At 41.6% G+C, this 24,634-nt stretch overlaps 1 protein-coding gene across 4 annotated transcripts in view; it reads right to left on the bottom strand.

Moving 5' to 3' along the window:
- pip5k1a (phosphatidylinositol-4-phosphate 5-kinase type 1 alpha) overlaps window positions 1-24,634 on the bottom strand; it is an 81,133-nt gene that overhangs the window by 45,584 nt on the left and 10,915 nt on the right. Inside the window, exons 1-4 of one of the 4 annotated variants that reach the window (XM_062965081.1) lie at window positions 21,409-21,580; window positions 8,851-8,904; window positions 5,614-5,651; window positions 3,842-3,928 (exon numbers count right to left, since the gene is read on the bottom strand). In XM_062965081.1, the coding sequence (XP_062821151.1) occupies window positions 3,842-3,928; window positions 5,614-5,651; window positions 8,851-8,904; window positions 21,409-21,463 (234 nt within the window). In that variant the 5' untranslated portion in view covers window positions 21,464-21,580. Of the gene's footprint in view, window positions 1-3,353; window positions 3,675-3,841; window positions 3,929-5,613; window positions 5,652-8,850; window positions 8,905-21,408; window positions 21,582-24,634 lie in introns of those variants that run through there. The other 3 variants (XM_062965082.1, XM_062965080.1, XM_062965083.1) reach the window with 3 other exon arrangements.

Raw genomic sequence — 24,634 nt, 5'->3', positions numbered from 1 at the left:
CGTGAAGAGATGCCAGTGAACTCCCACATGCGCCTGAGAACTGGGAAACCCCCTTTTGTGTTCCTGTTCCGCATTCCCATCCTCTCCTCTCCAATGGAAGGCACTGTGGGATTGCACAAATAGGATCTCAAATAACTTGAATGTCTTGTGGGACTTTTCCATCTCTAAAAGCTAAGCACCAGGCTCAGACTCTGACCCTCCTTGCAAGCCCTCTTCTCGCCACTTTACTTTTCACCTCTGGGGATAAAAATCCAAGGATAGAGCAGCGGCTCTACTTTTGGAATCTCCGCAGGGCAGGAATAATTGTCAGATTAGGGATGTTTCTCCTTCAACTTGTTGCTAGGGGCAGAGATGGAAATGAAACTGGTGGATCGGGGCAGGAGGGAATCCAGTGCTGGACTCAGAAGGAGAGTCTTTGGTGGAGTTGTAAAACAGCTCAAAAATATTGGAAAGGCATACACGAAGAGATAGAAAAAGCATTAAAAATAAACTTGCCACAAAAACCAGAACTCCTACTACTCGGAATAACAGAGCCAGGCATGGAAGAGAACAAAGAAAAACTCATCCATTATCTAACAACAGCCACGAGAATGAACTACGTACATCATTGGAGGACAAAGGAAATACCGAAAAAACAATGGATTTTGAAAATAATGGACATAATGAATATGAACACTCTAACACAGATGATGAAAAATAATGATTGTAAAAAACCTAGGATTGTAAATACAAACCTTCAATTAAAATGTATTGAAAAAAAGGAGAGTCTTAATGGGAAGGGCATCATCTCCAATGCCAGAGAGAGGACTTATTGCACTGTTTTGATTTCTAGACCACTCTAAACATGGTTCTGGTAAGTACTTAGATGGGAGAACATGAAGAAATATTTGGTGCTGGAAGCTACATTTTAAAGAAAGGAACTGGTAATACATTTGAGCATTCTTTGCCTAAGAAAATCCTACAAAATTCATGACGTCGCATAATATTTATTTACTACATTTATATCCCGCCCTTCTCGCCCCAAAGGGGAGTGGCTTACAAATTAAATTTACATACAATATTACATTATTAGCATAGCACAATACTGGCATTAAATTACTATATTATACTATATCAATATATTATATTATTATTAGTAAGGCAGACAAATGTCAACGTGCTTGAGGAAGCAAAGACCACCAGCATTGAAGCGATGCTCCTATGCCATCAACTCCGCTGGACTGGCCACGTTGTTCAAATGCCCGATTACCGTCTCCCAAAGCAGTTGCTCTACTCTGAACTCAAGAACGGGAAACGTAATGTTGGTGGGCAGGAAAAAAGATTTAAAGATGGGCTTAAAGCCAACCTTAAAAACTGTGGCATAGACACTAAGAACTGGGAAGCCCTGGCCCTTGAGTGCTCTAATTGGAGGTCAGCTGTGACTAGGAGTGCTGCGGAGTTCGAAGAGGCACAAATGGAGGGCTTAAGGGAGAAATGTGCCAAGAGGAAGGCCCATCAAGCCAACCCTGACCGGGACCGCCTTCCACTTGGAAACCGATGTCCTCACTGTGGGAGAACATGCAGATCAAGTAAGTAAGTAATTATTAGTAATATTACATGTAATATATAATAAATATTATATTGTATGATTAGTATTATATCATAAGTCAAGAGCATCTTGAAGGACCAGACACATATACGCAATAATGAAGCCCACCTACAAGCCTGAAGCCTGGCTACCTTCCCACCCCTATATCTGGAGTTCATGGCTGCTACTTCCATCCATTAAGGGTGTCAAGCTCATTTTCACTGAGGGCCACATCAGTTTTATGATTGCCTTCAAAGGCTCACTGAATCCATGGATGGAGGATCTGGATACAGAGGGCCAACTATAATTTGTCTACTTAGTGATTGGTGTGCTTTAATTTGTACCCAGTATGAGTCTCAATCTGTTGTTGAACAACAAAACCCCCACCACTTTTGATTATCCATCATGTGGACTGGGGAAAATGGGAACTGCAACCCTTATACTTCAATGTTGGGGAAAGGCTAAAGGATATTTTAAAGTCAGACATCATATCCACCAGCGTAGTATCAAATCCAACTCTCCTGACTAAACAGAAGAAACTGTAGTCTCCCAGACGAAACTGGATCACAACTCCCATCAGCTCTAGTCTGTATGTCCAATGATGAATAATACAAGAGTTGTAGTCCAGCATCTGGATGACCACATAAATTGACATGGCAGGGCAAATTTGGCTCGCGAGCCTTGAATTTGACACGTGTGCCCTAAATAGAGGGAGAGATGTGGTTTCTACTTGTGTTAGGAGACTCAAGTAGCTTTCAGAAAAGGAGGGACCCAAGGAAGACCAGGAAGAAGCACCGTCCTGGTGACACGCTTCAGTGCGGAGTCCAGGCCTGTGGGCGCAAGGTATGCATGACATGCTGCCGCAGCAAGAAAAGCAAACGCCACAACAAGCAAGCCCTTTAATGCCTCGGGGAAAGGAGGGGGACAGCAAACAACACACCAGAAGGAAACAAGAAAGATTACTCTCTTTCTCAAACACAGCACTCCTGGCGAAACTCTAAAGCATCAGAAGTCAAGACAACAACAACAAAAGGAGAAATACAACTACAATGACAAGAACAAATATAGTGTTCCCTCATTGCTTCACGGTTCACTTTTTGCGGATTTGCTGCTTCGCCGTTTTTTAATAAACTCTAAACGACTATTATAAATCATAATTTTTTTTACAATTTACAGCCTAATGAAGGGAGGAAGGGGGAGCCGAAGGGAGAGAAAAGAAGCCCAAGCATCAACAGGAGGAGAAGGAGGCGATTTATCAACACAAAATTGGTTGATAAAGACTTCAATAGTGTGCAATGACTAAAATAATGTATAAATATTAAAATAAATATAATGTCCCTACTTTGTGAATTTTCACTTATTGCGGGTGGTCCTGGAACCTAACCCCCGCGATAAGTGAGGGAACACTGTATTTCTAAGCCTTATCTTTCAGCAAAAAACAGACCAGAAAGAAACAAGAAAGTTTGTTCTATTTCTCAAAGACAGAACTCCTGGCAAAATTCCAAAGTATCAAAAGTCAAGACAACAACAACAAAAGGAGAAATACAACTAACTACAATGACAAGAAGAAATGCTTCTAAGCTGGGTCTTCTGGTGTAAAGAAAGCAAGGCCGCTTTTGTCTCGCAATCACCACCAGGAGGAAGGAATTCAAACCATCCGGAGCAACAACAGTGCTCCCCCTGCCCTCCACTGAACAGCAGTATGGCAGCTGTATGTGCCTCCCTCCCTAAGAGCCATTGTCTTCAGCAAAAGGGCTCTTGTCACTCCCTGAGGCTGTCCACTTACATCAAGCGATGGTCGTCGGAAAGAGAGGAGGGATCCGGAGTCCATTTCATCCGGGGGTGGGGAAAAGGGTTCAAAGCGAGCCAGGGCATCCCTGCTTGGCTCCAACCCAAGTTGGGTCCCGGGGGATTCCACACTTAGCCGGCTTGTCGAGGAAAAAAGATGCAGGCTCACAACAGTATTTTGTCAACCAAGCAACTCCCAACAAGATCCACAATCAACTAAGGAGTTTCATTCACAAAGAAGAATTGCAGTTCCTGGGAAAGAGTAGATTCTCTGGAGGCCGGAAGCGAAATCTCCAGACTTTATGACAGGCGCTGACAGGCGCTCAGAGGCCTTTGACTGCAGAGTCTGCTGTTTATCTCAATTGTTCTGGCCTTTTATACTCAACCGATGACTCAGATGCTTCAGAATGCTGGGGCGGAATCTACCTTCAAGGGAGGAGGAGAAGAGCATGCCGCGGAAGGTGGGGAATCCAAAGGAGCACATACCTTTTTGTAGGTAGTTTCGCCAGTAGAATCCACCCCCCGGTGCCCCTTCTTGATGGTCTGCGAGGAATATCCCGAGGAGCCCGGAACCTAGTGTTATAAAAGCGGAAAGAAGAACATTAAATAATACACCACCTTACCCTTGAGGAGGCTCACAGCAGAGACTTACCAAAATTACAGATTAAAACAAAAACACTTGTAGGGGTTTGAGCACTGAAAGACCAAGGTTTGAATCCCCGCTCAGTCACGGAAATCTACCAGAGAACTTGGGAAAACAAACTTGTAAATAGCTTGTTTCCAATTGCTGCTTTGGACTGTAAGGAATTTCAACTGTCCAGAGTATATAACTTTACAGATAATTATTCTGTTCCTTTCCACAGGTTGTGATAGCACCAAAGGGAGGAACTGCTGGCATAAAATTGGAATGAAAGATTCAACTGTATGCTGATCTGTTTTGGTAAGTCTGATGAACTCCATTCTGACAATAGCCTCATGGCCTGTATTGTTCTGCTGAGCTCTGTCATTTGTGTTTTGTTAGAAATGCAGGAACTGCAATATTGTGTGCCCAGAAACAACAACTAGAAGTTATGGCTATATACAGGCCCTGATAATATCCGCTTGAACAACAAACAAGTTCTAACTAGATTTTGTGCCGGCCACATAGTTCTCATAAAAGGATTCCACATATACCGCATATACTCGAGTATAAGCCAACCCGAATATAAGCCAAGGAACCTAATTTTATCACAGAAAAACTGGGAAAACATTGACTCAAGTATATGCCGAGGGTGATAAATTTCAGAAATAAAAACAGATACCAATAAAATTACATTAATTGAGGTATCAGTAGGTTAAATGTTTTTGAATATTTACATAAAGCTCAAATTTAAGATAAGACTGTCCAACTCTGATTAAATCATTATTCTCATCTTCTTCAATGTAAATGTGCTTATGTATCCTTTTAATAATAATAGAGTAAAATAATACATGTAATAATAATAATAATAATAATAATAATAATAAATACAGGAAAATAATACATGTAATAATAAATAGAGTAAAATAATAAATGTAATAATAATAATAATATCAGAGTAAAATAATAAATGTATTATTATTAATAATAAAAATAGAGTAGAATAAATGTAATAGTAGCAACAATAATAGAGAAAAATAATAAATGTAACAATACCAATAATTAAATAGAGAAAAATAATAAATGTACCATATATTCTGAAGTATAAGCTGACCCAAATATAAGCCAACCAGGACCCTCACCCGAGTATAAGCCAAGGGGGGCTTTTTCAGTCTTAAAAAAAAGGGCTGAAAAACTAGGCTTATACTTGAGTATAAGATATTGCTCATATGCACTCATGTGTCTACATAAATCTGAGATTCAATAAGATACGATGCCTGGAATAAACTTTATCTCAGCCAGTCCTGTGAGTAAGTTGGACTGAAAGCACCACTGACTTGGTAGATTCTCAGGCCAAAGTTATTATTTGTTCTGTTTGTGTTCCTGCTCAGTTTCAGGGCTCACCTTCGCTTCCTTAAGATGTGTTTCATCCAGACAGCAAGAAAAGAGTTGATTCTCTCCTCCTGCTTTTCATTATGCATCATTATAAACACATCTGCTCATTAAGAAACCTGTCATTTGAGCAGCTTTTGGGCATGGTCACAAGGAGAACCCTTACTGTTGGGGAATTCCCAGCTGATGCAAAATTTGGGGGTGCCCAAACCCACAAGTGTTTTAACCACAGCAGTCATTCTCTTACCTCAAGTGATTTCTTAAAGGTCGCTGTTCCAGGTGCCCCTGCCATAAAGAAAAAAAGACATTGAGAAACAGTGAGCAAGGAGGGACAGAGAACCTTTGGAATTAAATATACAAACCTTCAAGCTGCTCACGTCAAACTTTTGTTCTGTAACCTTCCCAGATGGTAAATTTCACTTGGTTCAAAACTCACTGATTGGGAGAAGGCACATTTTGGGATCTGTAGTTCCTCCTTAAACTAGTTAATAAGCAAACATGGCTGATCTAAATGCCCGCAGATGCTCATTTTCTGTTCCAAAAAGCTATCTGCTGAAAAGACAGAAGGCCCCATTCCCTGTCTTTTCACTTTTTAACTAGAGATTTTTAGGAATTAGGGATCTTTTGTTCCTTAGATACATAATGTGTTGTTAATTTAAGGAGCCCCCAGTGGCACAATGGGTTACCTGTTGGGTGAGAAGGGCGGGATATAAATATTGTAATAATAAATTGTAATAAACCTTTGTGCCGACAGGACTGCTAGCCGAAAGGTCGGTAGTTCGAATCCAGGAAGTGGGGTGAGCTCCTGTCTGTCAGCTCCAGCTTCCCATGTAGGGACATGAGAGAAGCCTCCCACAGGTAAAACATCTGGGCGTCCCCTGGGCAGCGTCCCTGCAGACGGCCAATTCTCTTACACCAAAAGCAACTTGCATTTCTCAAGTCGCTCCTAACACGAAAAAAACTTAAATACTTAAAAAAAAACAGAATTATGAAATATTCCAAAATCCAAGTGCTCGTGAAAGGTGGAATGCGGAAGATGTTTTTGAGCGGTCTGTACTAGGTTAAAAATGTTTCTGTTTGCTTAGGCAGGCTTCCCTGACTGGGTTGCATTTGCATGATGTCAGTTTTGGTGCATTTTTTCCTGTGGTGTAGGAACCACTCTCTATTCTTTTGATCTTATTTCTACTTCTGTGGCCAAAGGTTCTATTAAAGGGGCAATACCGAGGAAGGTACCAACTTTGTTCAATGAGGTGTATCTGTCCCATCTTTCTGAACACTTCTCTATGTCTGCTTCCTTCCTTCATTGCAACCAATACAGGTTTTCTCAGTTCAGAGTGAGTTAAGGGTGTGGATAGTACATAGCATAACATCTCCTTCTGGAGATACTTCTGAAAACACCTTGTGATAATTCCCAGGGACCTCTTTGAGTCACCTTTCCTGGGCCTAGCTGTTACTTTTGACCCTTTCAAAATCCTGGCCTGCCACTTTGATGTCTGCCCATGTAACTCTCAGGCACCGATTAACCCATCATGTAGGGGCTCTGCTGTTTAAATAGGGCAGCTAAGGCTGCTTGTGCCATGCAGGTGCTTTAGCCACCTCTTCATTTTCCATCTGCGTTCAAAACTGCCTCTGCTACCCATGCATCCTGTGTCTTGAGCAAAGGCACATCCCCACCTGAAAGGATGCCAAGCATGTCCTATCATGCAAAGAGGTGCATTTTTTTCCGTAGGTGAGGGCAAGACTGGCATGGAGGGAGGTAGCCATTTTGTTACAGCTCAAGGAAAAGGGGGGGGGGGGGCTGAGCTCAACCTGGAGGCTTTGACAAGCCACAAAGGAGGAATGAAGGAAAGTCTTGTGTAGTATTTCTCACCTTTAAGGACACAATCCACCCTGAGCCTTCTCCACTGAATGCAGGATAATAATAATAATAATAATAATAATAATAATAATAACAACAACAATAATAATCTTTATTTATATCCCACTTTTCTCCCTAAACGGGACTCAAATAAGCTCACATTTAAAAAAAAAAATACAGATCAACCATATATGATATAAGGATCATGATGGGAGAAGTTAATAAATTTGGCCAAAAACACAAAACATAAGGTCCTAGCTGATAAGCATGAGAGAAGACAGGATCTTTCATTTTTACTTCAAGTCCAAGTCTGTTTCAGATGACAACTTTTCCCATACATGACGCCTTCATATATTTCAGAGAGAGAAATGAGAATAAAGCCCACATCTTTTGTTATCTCATTCCTGGGGTATCAAAAAATTGCAAAAGCTATTAGCTATTAGAATATTTTGGGATTTGAAAAATCACATATTTTCCATATTTGGGGGGGGGAGTGTGGAGGGATAGGCGTTGACCTTCAAAAATATTCCCCATATTCCAACATGCGTTTGTCCCATTTGATCTTAACTGTAACATTTTAATGGTGGGCTTTGTTTATTTTTTTGCTTCCAAACCAAATAATTCCTTCAGGCATTTGGAAACCTCTTATTGTTGAAGGGGTGACCACATCATCCCTTCCATCTCCAAGACTGAGCAAGAAGACTGAGGGACATGAGTGATGCTCTCAGAAGACATTGAGACACTTGTCCCCTGCCAAAACAAGTCTCCTAATTTGGGAGACGAAGTTTGCCTCTGAAATCTGATTAGGGCTAGTGCTTTGTTGTGACACATTCACTTGCCAGGGAGACAGACCAAAGGAAGTTTCTTTCATGACAAACTGTAGTGATGTTTCTCCGGGTGCGCTGTTAGTCTCAAAAAAATCAAGATGCCAGCATCAGCCAAACTGAGTATTTTAAAGCAAGCTCCAGCACTTAAGCAAAAAAACAATGTGGCCTATACTGAGAAGGGCCGTTACCTCCAACAAGCAGCGAAAGCTGTAAGACAATGCAGCATGTGCCCATCCCTTTATTGTTTATGCCAAGGCCTATAGCCAAAGGCTGAAGGGTGACCACTACATTAAGAATGACATAGGCAAATTCCACAAAGCTCTTTTTAAAAAGCCAACACATAGCAAAATCAAATCCGAATCGCACAATACAAACTCCAATCCCCATCTCGAATGAACAAACAATTATTCAAAAGAGGCTTTTTAGTGGATATGGATGGAAGTTCTTGGCTAACTAGCTTGTAAACTGTTCTCCTGGGGCCAATGCATATGATCCATACTTGGAAAACTCCAAACCCCATTGTTTGGAATAACTAAAATAGCTGAGGAAGACAGTCGATTAAGGATTGTCAGTCCCCACTTGATCAACCGCCTGAATATAAGGATTTTTATGGAATGGAGGGAAGCAAAGCCATTTCAGTGGAAGGGTCAATCTCAAATACAGCAATAGCATTCCATCAAGAAAGCCAAAGGAAAAGTTTTTTGATCTACACCATACATTGCTATGTTAAAGCCAAAGCTATTTAGTGGCTAGTAAACTGGAGGAAGGGAAAAGCCTATCCATGCATTTCACTGTTTACCCATACATCTACGTCTCCGCGAAGGCATCACTGAGCAGCAAAGGAAGCTCAAAGCTACAGGGAGAAAGTGGAGAAACGAAAGAGAGAGCAAAAATTCTGTTTAGAAGCCACAATTAAGAAATGAACAAACAAGAAGGGATGTCATTTTTCACCAGTTTTCTTCTGGAATGAAGCAATGAGTAACTTCAGCAATTTTCTTATGTCTGCAGGAAAGTTTTTTGAGAACTATACAGTTTTCAAAGGAGGTTTCAAAGGACTCATTCCACACACAATTTTGGTGCTTTTGACAGCAAGACAACATTTTTTGGAGCAGGAAACAGCTTTTTGCACAAAAAATATGGTTTTCTACATGGAAAATGCTGCTTCCTATCCAATAATTGCTGTTCTCTGTGGAAAGCAACCCATTTTGTGTAGAACGAGTCGATTGGGAAGGTTATACACATCAGTGTTTCCTGACACTCAACAAACATGTTTTCAACCATTTTTCCCAAATATTTTTGAATAATTTTTCAAACAGGTAATTTATCATAGAGACAGGAAAAAAAATAAAAGCATGAATGCATACTTCATAAAGGAGAGAGTAAACAGATGGGAACTGGAGGAGAAAATCCATCTAATAATTAAAAGACAAACTACCCCGTTTCTCTACTTCTACATCACATTATCCACTCTTTCTTTTCCTCAATCCTTCCCACAATAACTGCAATGCCACCTGACTTCTCCTGGTATCTCTTATCCACCAGAATTTGCAGCTGAAATCATTGGAGGCAAGTAAAAATTACCTTCAGCTAAAGCAGATAAGGGGACAAATTACTATTTATCTTTAGGATACTAGTAAGCAGGTACTCATTCATGCTATTTTTAGGAAAATATTTACAGTCCACTTTGTTGCATTCATGTAGTTGATTTTAGGCATTAAAAAAAACCAAGCCACCAACCAAGACAGTCTTTGCCAACCTGGTACCCTAAGGAACGTCTGTAGTGGATTTGGGGAAAGGTGAGGCTCCTTTTTCCAAAAAAGTGACATTTTCATGTATGAAAACAAGCAATACCTCCAGCTCCCTGTGACCTCAACTATGATTAAAGGAAATGCAAAATTCTTTTACCAAAACATGGGCCAGGGCTGGAAGAATGAATTATTTAGCCTTTAACTGTGAGAGGTTGCAAAACTTGTGGTGAGGAAGCAAACACTTTAACTGTATTTTTCCACGTCAGTCTCTTTGTTGTTTTCCCCTAGAAGGACATGCTCTACTTCATCCAACCTGTTTGAACAGTGCTTCGGAAAGAAACCAGGATGCAATGGGGGAAATGGTTTCTTTAAACATGGTGTTGCTGACACAGAGGGAACAGCACCCTGGACTCACAAAGTGTGGATTTCTACTTCCATAATAATAATAATACTAATAATAATAATAATAATAATAATAATACTTTATTTTTCTATCCCGCCTCCATCTCCCCGAAGGGACTCGGGACGGCTGACATGGGGCCAAGCCCAAAAACAGAAACAAAATATGACAAGTTAAAACCAGTATAAAAACTAAAAAACAGTATCAACACAACGATGGAGTAAAATAAACATATTAAAACACAGAATACAGTATAGCACCAGAGTAACCAAATAAAGATAAAATAATAAAACACCACTAATGGATAAGATGGGGGCGGTCAAGTCGGAAAGTGCATAGTTTCAAGACCATTTAATAAAGTACCTGGACAAAGTCTGAGGTAGTTTGAGGTAGGATGGGCAGGAAGGAAAACAAGGTACAAAGAAGCAGTATGTCTATAAGAGGGGTCTGTCATGTCATTGGTTGTTCGAATGCACACTGGAAAAGCCTTGTTTTTAACTGTTCAATAAAGGCAGACAGGGTTGGGGCCAGTCTAATCTCCCTAGGGAGGGATATATATCATGATAGTGATGATGGTGAAGGCCTGAGCAAGTTGTTCGTAAAATGAAACAGAAATTATTTCATCCACCCAGATGTCTTTTCCCTGTAACTCCCAACAGCCTCTAGTCAGCACAGCTTATAGTAAAAAGTGCTGGCCAATCACTTCTGCATGCATCTACCCAATTCCCACCGCTGACTAAGTATTGTTATTGGTCACGTCTATCTTAATGCTGATCATTATGTCATATTGATTTCAATTTTTACTCAAAGTTCATGGCTTATAAATATAGGAAAGTATAAATAGCTTGTAGAACAGCAATCGCCATCATAAATCTCCCCAAAGTGTTTTCTCCCCAAACTCAAGGGAAGGTCACAGGGGCTTACATGTCTTTACACTAATGCACAGAGCATGGGAAACAAGCAAGATGAACTCCAACTTTTAGCACAGCACCACACGTACGACGTCCTAGGCATCAGTGAAACCTGGTGGGATGACTCCCATCACTGGAATGTAGCCATTGAGGGCTACAACCTCTTTCACAGAAATAGAACAAAGGGGAGAGGAGGGGGAGTAGCTTTATATGTCAAAAACAGTTACGTTGCAGAAGAAATGCAAGACTGTAATCTGGGAAACCAGCTTGAAAGCATCTGGATAAGAATCAAGGGAACCAGGACTCAAAAAGATCTCGTCGTGGGTGTCTACTACAGACCTCCGAACCAGGATATAGAAGTTGATGAAGCCTTTTGTCAACAGCTGACCAAACAGGCACAAAGAAGAGATGTAGTAGTCATGGGCGACTTCAACTATCCTGATATCTGCTGGAAAACAAACTCGACCAAGAGCACTAAGTCCAACAAATTCCTCACTTGCCTTGCAGACAATTTTATGGTCCAGAAGGTAGAGGAGGCAACAAGGGGATCAGCAACTCTTGATCTAATCTTAACAAATGTGGAAGACCTGATCAATACAGTAGAAGTCGTCGGATCCTTAGGGGCAAGTGACCATGTGCTCCTGCAGTTTGTGATACAATGGAAGGCTGAAACTAAGACAAGTCAAACACGTATTCTGGACTTTAAGAGAGCTGACTTCCAAAAAATGAAGGAAATACTGATCGGCATTCCATGGACGCCAATATTAAAAGACAAGGGAGTTAACGATGGATGGGAGTTTTTTAAAAGTGAAATACTCAGGGTGCAAATGCAAACAGTGCCAACAAAGAAAAAAATATGGCACATGCGAAGAAGCCAGAATGGACGTCCAAAGAACTTCTAACTGAGCTAAAACTCAAAAGTGACATGCACAAGAAGTGGAAAAGGGGAGAAATCACCAAAGAAGAATTCAAACGTATAGCCAACTCCTGTAGGGAAAAGGTTCGCAAGGCTAAAGCGCAAAATGAGCTCAGCCTTGCCAGGGACATTAAAAACAACAAAAAAGGCTTTTTTGCTTACGTTGGTAGAAAAAGGAAGAAAAAGGAGGCGATAGGGCCTCTGCGAGGAGAAGATGGGGTGATGGCGACAGGGGACAGGGAAAAGGCAGAACTGCTTAATGCCTTCTTTGCCTCGGTCTTCTCACAAAAAGAAAGCCATCTTCAACCTCAGCAACATGAAATGGACGAAGGATTTGGGGAAATCCAACCCCAAATAGGGAAACAAGTTGTCCAGGAACACCTGGCCGCTCTAAATGAATTCAAGTCGCCAGGGCCAGATCAACTACATCCAAGAGTACTGAAGGAACTAGCGGAAGTTATTTCAGAACCACTGGCGATCATATTTGAGAGTTCTTGGAGAACGGGAGAAGTCCCAGCAGATTGGAGGAGGGCGAATGTGGTCCCTATCTTCAAGAAGGGAAAAAAGAACGACCCAAAAAATTACCGTCCGGTCAGCCTCACATCGATACCAGGCAAGATTCTGGAAAAGATCATTAAGGAAGTGGTCTGCAAACACTTAGAAACAGATGCAGTCATTGCTAATAGTCAACACGGATTTACCAAAAACAAGTCATGCCAGACTAATCTGATCTCTTTTTTCGACAAAGTTACGAGTTGGGTCGATACAGGGAATGCCGTGGATGTAGCGTACCTAGATTTCAGTAAGGCCTTCGACAAAGTCCCCCACGACCTTCTGGCAAACAAACTAGTAAAATGTGGGCTAGACAAAACTACAGTTAGGTGGATCTGTAATTGGCTAAGCGAACGAACCCAAAGGGTGCTCACCAATGTATCGTCCTCATCTTGGAAAGAAGTCACGAGTGGAGTGCCGCAGGGCTCCGTCCTGGGCCCGGTTCTGTTCAACATCTTTATTAACGACTTAGACGAAGGGTTAGAAGGCACGATCATCAAGTTTGCAGACAACACCAAACTGGGAGGGATAGCTAACACTCCAAAAGACAGGAGCAGAATTCAAAATGATCTTGACAGACTAGAGAGATGGGCCGAAACTAACAAAATGAAGTTCAACAGGGACAAATGCAAGATACTTCACTTCGGCAGAAAAAAAGGAATGCAAAGATACAGAATGGGGGACACCTGGCTAGACAGCAGTACATGTGAAAAAGATCTTGGAGTCCTCGTGTGGACGACAAGTTAAACATGAGCCAGCAATGTGATGCGGCTGCTAAGAAAGCCAACGGGATTCTGGACTGCATCAATAGGGGTATAGCGTCTAGATCCAGGGAAGTCCTGCTCCCCATGCTCTATTCTGCCTTGGTCAGACCACACCTGGAATACTGCGTCCAATTCTGGGCACCACAGTTGAAGGGAGATGTTGACAAGCTGGAAAGCGTCCAGAGGAGGGCGACTAAAATGATCAAAGGTCTGGAGAACAAGCCCTATGAGGAGCGGCTTAAAGAACTGGGCATGTTTAGCCTGCAGAAGAGAAGGCTGAGAGGAGACATGATAGCCATGTACAAATATGTGAGGGGAAGTCATAGGGAGGGAGCTTGTTTTCTGCTGCCCTGCAGACTAGGACACGGAACAATGGCTTCAAACTACAGGAAAGGAGATTCCACCTGAACATTAGGAAGAACTTCCTCACAGTGAGGGCTGTTCGGCAGTGGAACTCTCTCCCCCGGACTGTGGTGGAGGCTCCTTCTTTGGAGGCTTTTAAACAGAGGCTGGATGGCCATCTGTCAGGGGTGCTATGAATGCGATTTCCTGCTTCTTGGCAGGGGGTTGGACTGGATGGCCCATGAGGTCTCTTCCAACTCTACTATTCTATGATTCTATGAACTCTGGACTCACTGTTATCTACACAATTGAGATTGCCATGTAAACCTTGCTCTACCATCCTAGTGGATTCAACTATATCAAAAACTTAGCTGTATCCGTGTAGTTTACTATGCTATGTTCATGTTGTGCTGCCACCTATAACAGGAATCCTTAGTATTATTTCCCCACAAAAATGTTTTACATTGATGTTGAACTTCGGCACTGAAATTCAAGGCAAATTGCTGAGTTCGCTACAGTTAATGGAATGCACAATATCATAGTCACTTTAGATTATTTGACCTCAGGATCAATAGTTAACATCACATCAAAGCCAGCTGTGGTACAACTTGCACATACAGATATCGCTGTCATGTGCCATCAAATCACTGTTGACTTATGACAATCCCAAGGAGGGACCTTACTCAAAACAATTTTTTACAAAGCTACACACCAGAGGAATTGCAACAGGTTTCTCCACCCTGGCAAAATTATTTGGTCTACTCAATGGCAAAATACACAAGACCAGCAACATTTTCTGCTGTGTCAGGTTGCTCTATCAATGAGTAAAACACTAGTACTGAAAGATAATTATTTTTATTTTCTAATTTAGCCTAATACAGAATGAGATGCTCAATTTTAAAAACCACAAAGAAGCAGCTCACAATTATGATTCCTTTCACTGTACTAAGATTCTTTAATCCATGAATTTGTACATATTCAAAGGTCAGGAATTAGGGGAAAGCTGTCACAATGGAACAGGCAGCCAAAGTGATCCGCCATTTATTATTTCTGGCTTCAGAATGGGACAGTCGGGACTAAGGAATCTGGCCAGGATTTATTGGTGCCCCTTTCCTAGGCAGCTGGAGTGCTGGCAAGTCACAGAATAGCACCTCTTATGCATGCTTTTGTTTTCTTTTCCGCTACGGGAAGTTAAGGTACATGCCAGCAAACAGAAGCCCTGCAGCCAAATCTAGCTCCCTCCAGAGCAGCCAATTTAGGGATAGCAACACAGTGAAGAGTGTGTGGCTGTAGCATCGGCTTCATTGCCCACTATTTCCAGAGATAGAAATCAAGATCCCAAACTCCCCATTTAAAACTAGATAGTGGTTGAGACCTGACTTCAAGACATTGCTCTGGACTAGCCTTGCCTGCAGGACTGTTGTGAGAATAAACGTGAGGAAGAGAGGCACATACATCCCCTTAAGGTCACTGGAGGAAAGCTGGGATAGACTCAAAAAGGGTTAAAAACCCAAAGATTTCTCATTTTAGGCACAACCAAGATATAAGCACTAATACTCTGTTCCAACTAATCCAGGATTGACATGATTCAGAGGCTGAATATTCAGCTGGCACCAGGTTGGAAGTGAAAGATCTATTTGTTCCACAGGGCTGGGGAAGAAAAAAAGGGAAGGCGTGCTTCCCAAATCCATTTTCCAAAAAATCCAACTGAAAGTCCCACAGCCAACCACATCTGTTTGCCAGTGCTTCACATACTAGTCTCCTATATGGGGCCAGCAGGAAAGTGCTTCCGTTTGAGAGAGATAAGAGAGGGCCTCTCTATCTTTCTCTCCAGTGGACATCCGCACAGTAGAAATGGTCAACTCAGCATTTTTGGGCTCATGGCCACAATGCTATGGTAACAGGTGACACCGCCCCACAACCGGAAATGAGTGAACACTCACATCCTCAGTTCCATTTCCAGACAAACTGCATGCGGTCATTGCTCCCTTCACTCTACCGGGTGCAGTCAGGAATCCTTCTCTCTCCTTGGTCCAATTCTGCAAACAGGACAAGCTCTCTGCCAAGTTGTTCCCATATTGCCATTCCTTCCTTCCTTCTCACTATTTTCACCATCATGCAAAATTCAAATGGACATGCATTTCTGCCCCATCATGTGCAAATCCCTCCTTCCTGCAGAGACAACTCCTTCATTCTCCTTAACCCTACGTTTACAGGCCAGACAGAAATCATATATGCTTCCATACCTTCCCTGCTTCACAAACTGTTTCGCTTCCCTGAACCACAAACATGAAGCTCTTGGTGTGGAACAAAAGCAGAAGGGAAATCAAGCTTTGGAAGGCGTTATTGAGCTACATTTCTCAGAATGCCTCCCAGATGTTCTTCTCAGGTCAGAAAAAGTGTTTTCGGATTGCAGTTCCCTAAATCTGCCAAGCCATTATGCGGGGGGGGGGGGGGGGGGGGGGGGGGATTCTGAGAACGGCAGTGCAAAAACAAAACAAAAAATGGTTGCATAATAAAACAGAATTTAAAAAAAAAACAATGCAAGTATTGTATGATATATTATATATTATATATCTTCTATGTGATAAAAGTGATTGTTGTATTGAAAATTTTAAATTCAATAAAAACTATTTTTTAAAAAACAGAATTTGTCATTTTTTCTTACATGGGAGTTAAATCTCAGGGGAATCATACCACCAGCGTCACCAGCTACTTCTCTACACAGAATTCACAAACCCTCAAGCCCATCCCCAAGGACAAAATAAATACTTGGGGTGTTTTTTCACAGCCGAAAGCTAAGATTTTTTAAAATTGCATTCCTGTGTGCCTTTGCATACTAGAGCACATTTTATGCTATTTCTCAAATTTTGGATCCTTCGCATACTAAAGCATTTTTTTCAATAATGATTATGATAATGGTTCTGGTCAAAGAAAATTTAGCATAATGCCAAGTTTTTAATTTTGTTTATGGTTTTTTATACATTATAGCTGTATTCTCAAATAGCTTCTGGCATAATAAATAAATAAATAAATGACAATGGTTATCATTATTAGTATTTGTACCACATTTACTTGAGTCTAATGCAGCATTGAATCTAATGCGCCCCTCAATTTTCAAGAGCCTGAAAACAAAAAAAGGATTTGCTGTCAAGTGTAATACGCAGTAACAAAAAAGTGCACTCTCTGTGCTTTGACCAAAAAAAATGTGTGCATTACAGCGGATGCCTGCTTACAATTCTTTCTTTAAAACACAAAGTGTTACCAAAACATTAAAACACCAAAGCTTCCAGCAGTTGAAAATAACACCTAGGCGGGCTTCTATGCTGTAGAATGATTCCACTTTAATTGCCTTGGTTCGATGCTATGAAATTGAACCAAGAAATAGCTTCCAAAGATCTATTGAGACACTGGCAGGAACACCCCAGCAAGCGAGAGTCCAAAAGTGGCAGGCTAATGCCCGGAACCTCAATTCATCCCTGATACCAGATGAGAAACTCGCTCCTAGTCACACAGAAGACTGAGTGACTTGAAAGCCTCTGAACAGACTGCACTCTAGGACCACAAGATGCAGAGCCAACCTTAAGAAATGGGGCTACAAAGTGAAGTCTACGACATGCGAGTGTGGAGAAGAGCAAACCACAGACCACTTACTACAATGCAGCCTGAGCCTTGTCACATACACAATGGGGGACCTTCTCATAGCTACACCAGAGGCACTCCAAGTGGCCAGCTTCTGGTGAAAGGAAATCTAGTATAAGGTCAAGTTCTTAATTTTGTTTCTATGTTTTTAATACATTATAACCGTATTTATATCAATTCGCTTTTGACACAATAAATAAAATGCTATGGAATCCCAGGAGCTGTAGTTTTGCAAAGTCTTGTGTTTTCTCTGCCAAAGAATGCTGACGACTCACCAAACTACAAATCCCAGGATCACATAGTATTGAGGTATGACAATTAAGTTAGAGATGATTCCATTAAATAGGAGCTCCAGGTACTTTTGAAGGAGCTCCCCCTTTTGCTTTGGTTCAGCACTAAGATGACTGTGTGATACAAATCTAATATGCACCACTTTTTTTCTCAGGAATCGAGACACAAAGCAGTTCACAACTTTTGAAAAACTCATTTAATATTAAAATATTTGCCTCCTTTCACATACTACAGCATGTTTTGTCATATTTGTTGAATGTAGCATCCTCTACAATAGTAAAGCAAGCTGTTTTCATGAGAATTAGTCCCACCCCTATCTGTCACAGTGGGGTTTATAGCCTTTCATTCCTTCTCCCTCCATCTGTAAATTATTTTCCCCATCATTCATTTCCTCTTTTTTTCCTTAAGGGGACTTAATTCATGTCTGCCAAGGTCCACCCCCCCCCCATTAATCTCTTTCAGTGACCCCACTCCTACACACAAGATGGTCCTTCCCAGAATCCTCTCTGTTTCCACCAAGCTGCTCTCACTTCTTCCACCTCTCTCTCATGCGAAATCACGCAACCATCTGTTCAACGTCATCACTGTTTGTGGGGATCTCTCCCCCGCCCCCAGTAACTGTTTTCATGTTGAGGGGGGCAGAAACCAGCAGATCCCCTCCTTCACAAACCCCTGTACAAGCAAGGAGATTTCTGTGCCACGTACGAAGCACCCTGTTTCAACTATTACGCACCCACGAACCCTCTCCTTTGGTTAAAAGGGGATGCAATGTTCCACATAGAAAAAGAAACCTTGAACCCAGAACTCCCCAGTCAGGATTCCTAGACAAGGAAGACTTGGTAGAATCTCAGAATAATAGAGTTGGAAGAGACCCCAGGGGCCATCCAGTCTAACCCCCTGCCATGCCAGAAAAGCAAAATTAAAGCACCCCCGACAGATGGCCATTAAGCCTTTGTTTAAAACCCTCCAAGGAAAGATGTTGTCTTGGTTTTAAAAAATAAGCTGTAAAGTTTTGAGAATACTGTAGAGTGAAGTAACTGCATTAGAAATCGAACTGTGCATCAATGGATTGAACCTTCTGGAGATTGAAAATATTCCAAAACAATGACAAAAATATCAGAAGCAAACCCTGGTTTTACCATTTAATATAAGGGTCACCATTGTGCCACTGTATATAACGGGACCTGAACATTCATGGATTTTAGTATTGATCGTGTACATATATGTCCTGAAAGCAAACCCCAGCAGATAATAAGGATGCACTGTAATAATAATGATGACAAGAAAAGTAATTATTATCTCACCAAAGTCTTTTCCCAGCTCTGGATTAATTTTTCACCACATAGAGACTACTGCATCAAGTTATACTTTAAACACATCTATTATTGAATAGCTTTCATATTTTGAATTTCAGATTTTGGAATCCAATACCTGTATTTCAATACACACATAGGGAAACAAGACCCCAATCTAAACCCAACATTAGCTTAAAGTGTCATCTACAGGATGGTACAGGATCCTTTTGTAGCATGGCACGTTATAATAGTTGTGGCCTTAAATATTACCCTTTATCCCAAAAGAATGAATGTTAGACCAAATAATATGTATATCACTAATTAGCTATGTGACAGTGTTTCTTGTGATTTTTTAAAAATAAATTCAGAAATCCATTTGTCCATATTCAGACCCCCATTAAGATAAAGAATATTGGATTTTAAATTATTCTGGGAGCTGCTACCAAAAAGATGACAAAACTGATTGTCATAGACACATTATTCACTGAGCCTGGAGGGAATTTGATACAACCTACAACATTTTTTAAAACATTGTGCAGGAAATATAAAAGTGAATCATCAGAAAGCAAATGCAACACCAGTTGGGGCACTATTGTGGAGTACTTTGGATTTTCAGTGTTCTGGATACAGAATATTCAACCTGAATCCCAAAGATACAACCCAGAACATTTCGACTGGAGAAGTCTCCTTCTCTAGAATTTTTTAAGCAGAGGCTAGATGGCCATCTGTCGGGAGGGTTTTGATAGTACCATCCTACCTGGCAGAAAGGAGTTGGACTGAATGGCCCTTGGGGTCCCTTCCAATTCTATGATTCAAAGGCTGACTTGCCATCTGTCAGGACGGCTTTGTGTTCTGTTTGGCAGAAAGTGGTTGGCCTGAATGGCCCTTAGAGCCTCTTCCAACTCAATAATTCTAGGATTCTGAGGCTAGATGGCCATCTGTCAGGGGTGCTCTAATTGTGTCTTCCTTTACTGAAGAAGGGATTTGGACTGGATGGCCTTGGGGTCTCTTCTAATTCTAGGATTCTATGATTCTACGACTAGCAATCTGTCAGGAGTGCTTTGATGGTGTCCTCCTGTCTGGCAGATGGGAGTTGGACTAGACAGCCCTTGAGGTCCCTTCAAACTCTATGATTCAGAGACTGGATGGCCGTCTGTTAGGAGGGCTTTATTGGTGTCTTCTTGTTGGGCAGAAAGGGGTTGGGCTAGATGTTCCTTGGGGTTAGGATTCTATGATTCAGAGGCTGACCTCCCCAGCGACCTCTGGCAGGCTCCATCCCTTCTGGGGTTCAGAAAGAAACTGAAGATGTTTAAAGAATAAGTCTTTACTGGCTTCGACTTGGTCTGGAATAAGGTTTTTGTACAAGGTCTGGTGGACGAATGGCATAAGTACTTTGCACTATTTTAAATTTTGTATATTGTATATTATAATTGTTTTAACTGTTTTAATGTTTATTTTATTGTACTATGGTGTATCAGCATAAATTGCCAGTCTGTAAGCTGCCCTGAGTCCCCTCGGGTGAAAAGGGCAGGGTAGAAATGATAGAAATAAATAAATAAATAAATCTGTCAGGAGTACTTTGTGTCATCCTTCACTGCAGAAGGGATTTGGACTGGATGGCCTTGGGGTCTCTTCTAATTCTAGAATTCCATGATTTAGAAGCTAGCTGGCCATCTGTCAGGAGGGCTTCGATGGTGCCCTCATGTGTGGTGGATGGGTGTTGGATTGGATGGCCCTTGAGGTCCCATCCAACTCTATGATTCAGTCAGGCCATCTGTCGGGACTGCTTTGTGTCCTCCCTATCTGGCAAAAAGATGGGCTGGATGTCCCTTGGGGTTAGGATTCTATGATTCAGAGGCTGACAGGTCATCTGTCGGGAAGACTTTGATGGTGTCCTCCTGTCTGGCAGAAGGGAGTTAGACCAGCCATGGGCAATCTGAATAGTGCTTAGGGTTTTTTTCTAATTCTATGATTCTATGATTCAGAGGCTGGATGGCCATCTGTCAGGCGGGATTTGACAGTGTCTTCCTGTCTGACAGATGGGAGTGGGATTGGGTAGCCCTTGGGGTAGCTTCCAACTGTAGGATTCTATGACTCAGAGGCTGGCTGGTCATCTGTCGGGAGGGTTTAGACTGGACGGCCCTTGGAGTCTCTTCTAACTGTAGGATTCTATGATTCAGAAGGCTGGCTGGCCATCTGTCAGAAGGGCTTGGATAGTGTACTGCTGGGAGGAATCCCTTCGATTCCTTCTGTCCCTCAAAGATCCCTCAGTCCCGAAGAAACCTCCAAAAGGCACTTCTTTTTCCATAAAAGAGGCTCTGAAGGCCTCGGGCCTCGCTTCACTAGGCCTCGGTGAGGTAAAGCATCCCACTCCCTCCCCTGAGCATCCCATTTTCTTCCCTCACATGAGAAAAATAACAACCCTCTCCTTAAATTGTAATCATTTTTAAAACAGGACCCGCAAAAGGAAGAAAACAAAACGGGGAGAAGGTTCACCTGTGGCGCCTCCGCTACTGCTACTGCCCCCCGACTCCGGCCCGGCCGACGCCATCTTTGCACTTCTCTTTGCTCTCCGCCTCTTTTCATTAATCCCCCCCCCTTTCTCCTTTTGGTTTCGCCCGCCTCGTTCCTAGACCACGACGGCGGGCCGCACCAACTCCGCGCTCGGAGGGGGTGGCCACGCCTCCTCCTCCCTCCTTTATTTGTCACCCCCCCCCCCTTCCGTTGGTGAACCCGCCCAATCGGCTGCGGGATGAACCACTTTGAATACGTCAGAGGGGGGAAACTAGGAAGACCCTAATATTTGAAATGGCGCCACCGCCTTGTTTATAACGGAACGCGGGCTCCGAGGGAACATAGAACGAAGCGCATGCGCAAAATGGGGGGGGGGGAGACAAGGCAGACGGCGAGGGAATAGGCGTGGCTTCGAGGCAATCATAAATGAACACGTTCTGCCACATTCGGGGAGGAGCTAGAGGCTGGGACGTTGCCGTGGCAACGGGTGGTGGCCAATCCAAGCAGCCGGCCGATGCATCCATAGCAACACGGTCGTATTACATCGTGGCTTCCCTATGACGTCATATTATGACATATCACTGTTATGAGTTAGAGAAGGCTATATCCTATCTATGTGTAAATAACACACACATAAATATAATACATACATAACATATATCCACACACACACACACACATATATAATACACAAGTGACATATCCGTACACACATAACATAGATCCATATATATATATATATATATACACACACTAGCTGTGCCCGGCCACGCTTTGCTGTGGCATTGTCTGGTGGTGTTGGTGAGAACTTGTTGAGGTAGTGGTGGTATTGAATGTCTGTTGTATGGTTGTCTTTATGTTTAGTATGCATTTGGTGAAAGTTTGTGTACTTTGTGTACAAACGTGTACTGTGAAAGTGGTGAGGGTAGAGGGGGTCTATGTCCCTGTGTAGTATTGTATAGTATTTATACGTTGTCCATGTGTTGTGAATGCTTGGATTGTGTCCTGCTGCATAGTAGAAAGGGTTGGGCTGGATGGCCCTTAGGGGTCTCTCCAAATTCTTGGATTCTATGCTATCATTATTATTATTATTATTATTATTATTATATCATCTTCATCATCATTATTATGTAGAGGCTGGATGGCTATCTGTCAGGAGTGCTTGGATTGTGTCCTCCTGCATGGAAGAAGGAAGTTGATCTGGATGATCCTTAGGGATCAATCCAAACCTTAGGATTGTATGTTGTTGTTGTTATTATTATTATTAGTAGTAGTAGTAGTAGTATTGAGAGGCTGGGTGGCCATCTGTTGGGAGTGCTTGGATTGTCTCCTGCATGGCAGAATTGGGTTGGGCTGGATGGCCCTTAAGGTTCTCTCCAAATTCTTGGATTCTATGCTATTATTATTATTACTATTATTATTATCATCATCATCATCATCATCATTATTATTATGTAGAGGCTGGATGGCCAAACCTTAGGATTGTATGATATTATTATTATTATTATTATTATTATTATTATTATTATTATTATTATTATTAGTGTTGAGAGGCTGGGTGGCCATCTGTTAGGAGTGCTTGGATTGTGTCCTGCATGGCAGAATTGGGTTGGACTGGATGGCCTTTAGAGGTGTCTCCTAACTGTCTGATGCTATGATTCGATGTGTATTATTATTGTGCTGATATTGGACGGCCATCTGTCAGGAGTGATTGGATTGAGTCCTCCTGCATGATATAAGGAAGTTAAACTGGATGATCCTTAGGGGTATCTGCTAACCTTAGGATTGTATGATTCAATGCTTGTATTTATTAGGTTTTCATTCACACATTGCTAACGTTTAACATACAATATATTACATTATTAGCATAGCACAATATTAGCATTATATCTATATATATAAAAGAGTGATGGAATCCCGGCGACTGACAAAACAACAAAACTAAAGGCTCCCCAACCTCAAAATTTGACAACACAACCCATCATCCACGACTCCAGGTTGATACAACAAAAAGAAAAGAAAAATAAAGTCCTAATTAGAGGGAGAGGAATAATTGTTTTTATCCAATTGCTGCCAGTTAGAAGGCAAAGCTCCGCCCACTTGGTCTCCTAGCAACCCACTCAGCCCAGGGAACAGGCAGAGTTAGGCCTCACTTAGGCAGCTTCTGCCAACCCTAAAGTTTAAAAACATGCAAATGAGAGTACACGAATAGGTACTGTTCCGGTGAGAAGGTTACGGCGCTCCATGCAGTCATGCCAGCCACATGACCTTGGAGGAGTCTACGAACAACGCCAGCTCTTCGGCTTAGAAATGGAGACCCCCAAAGTCAGACACGACTGAACTTAATGTCAGGGGAAAACCTTTACCCTTTACCTAACTACCACCAATTCCTCAATACTTTATTTCCCATACTACCACACTTCTCCACAGCAACGTGTGGCCGGGCACAGCTAGTATTACTATATTGTACTATACCATTATACCGTAATATTATTAGTAATATTACATGTAATATATAATATATAATTAGTATTTTATATTACACAATATTATTATATTGTATTATTGTTATTAGTCGCCCTGAGTCCCCTATTGGGTGAGAAGGGTGGGGTAGAAATACTGTAATAAATAAATAAATAAATAAATAAATAAATATTATATTGTACCACATTATAATATTTATTATCAATATTATATGTATACACAATATATTATATTACTACCATATCATTCATTTACAATATTAGTAAATGAAAGAACAATACAATATTTAAAAATAAAAATAATTTTAACCAACATACTGTAAACTAATCAGGATTTCAGTGGGAAGTGTGGGCCTGCTTCTGGTCAATGAGATAATCAAGTAGGATCGTTGTTGTTGTGCCTTCAAGTCATTTCAGACTTTGGGCAAGCCTAAGTCTAAAACTGAGGGCGGGGGCCAGGTAAATGGCCTTGAAGGGGACCCCTGCAGTAGAGTCTCACTTATCCAACATTTGCTTATCCAACATTCTGGATACCTTTGTAGTCAATGTTTTTTGTAGTCAATGTTTTCAATACATTGTGATGTTTTGGTGCTAAATTGGTAAATACAGTAATTACTACATAATGTTACCATGTATTAAACTGCTTTTTCCATCAATTTGTTGTAAAACATGATGTTTTGGTGCTTAATTTGTAAAATTATAATGTAATCTGACATTTAATAGGC

This window comes from Anolis carolinensis, unplaced genomic scaffold (assembly GCF_035594765.1).
Source record: "Anolis carolinensis isolate JA03-04 unplaced genomic scaffold, rAnoCar3.1.pri scaffold_14, whole genome shotgun sequence".
NCBI classification, from domain to species: Eukaryota; Metazoa; Chordata; class Lepidosauria; order Squamata; family Dactyloidae; genus Anolis; species Anolis carolinensis.
Note: the sequence above shows the minus strand (reverse complement) of the source record. Positions and strands in the feature narration are given on the sequence as shown.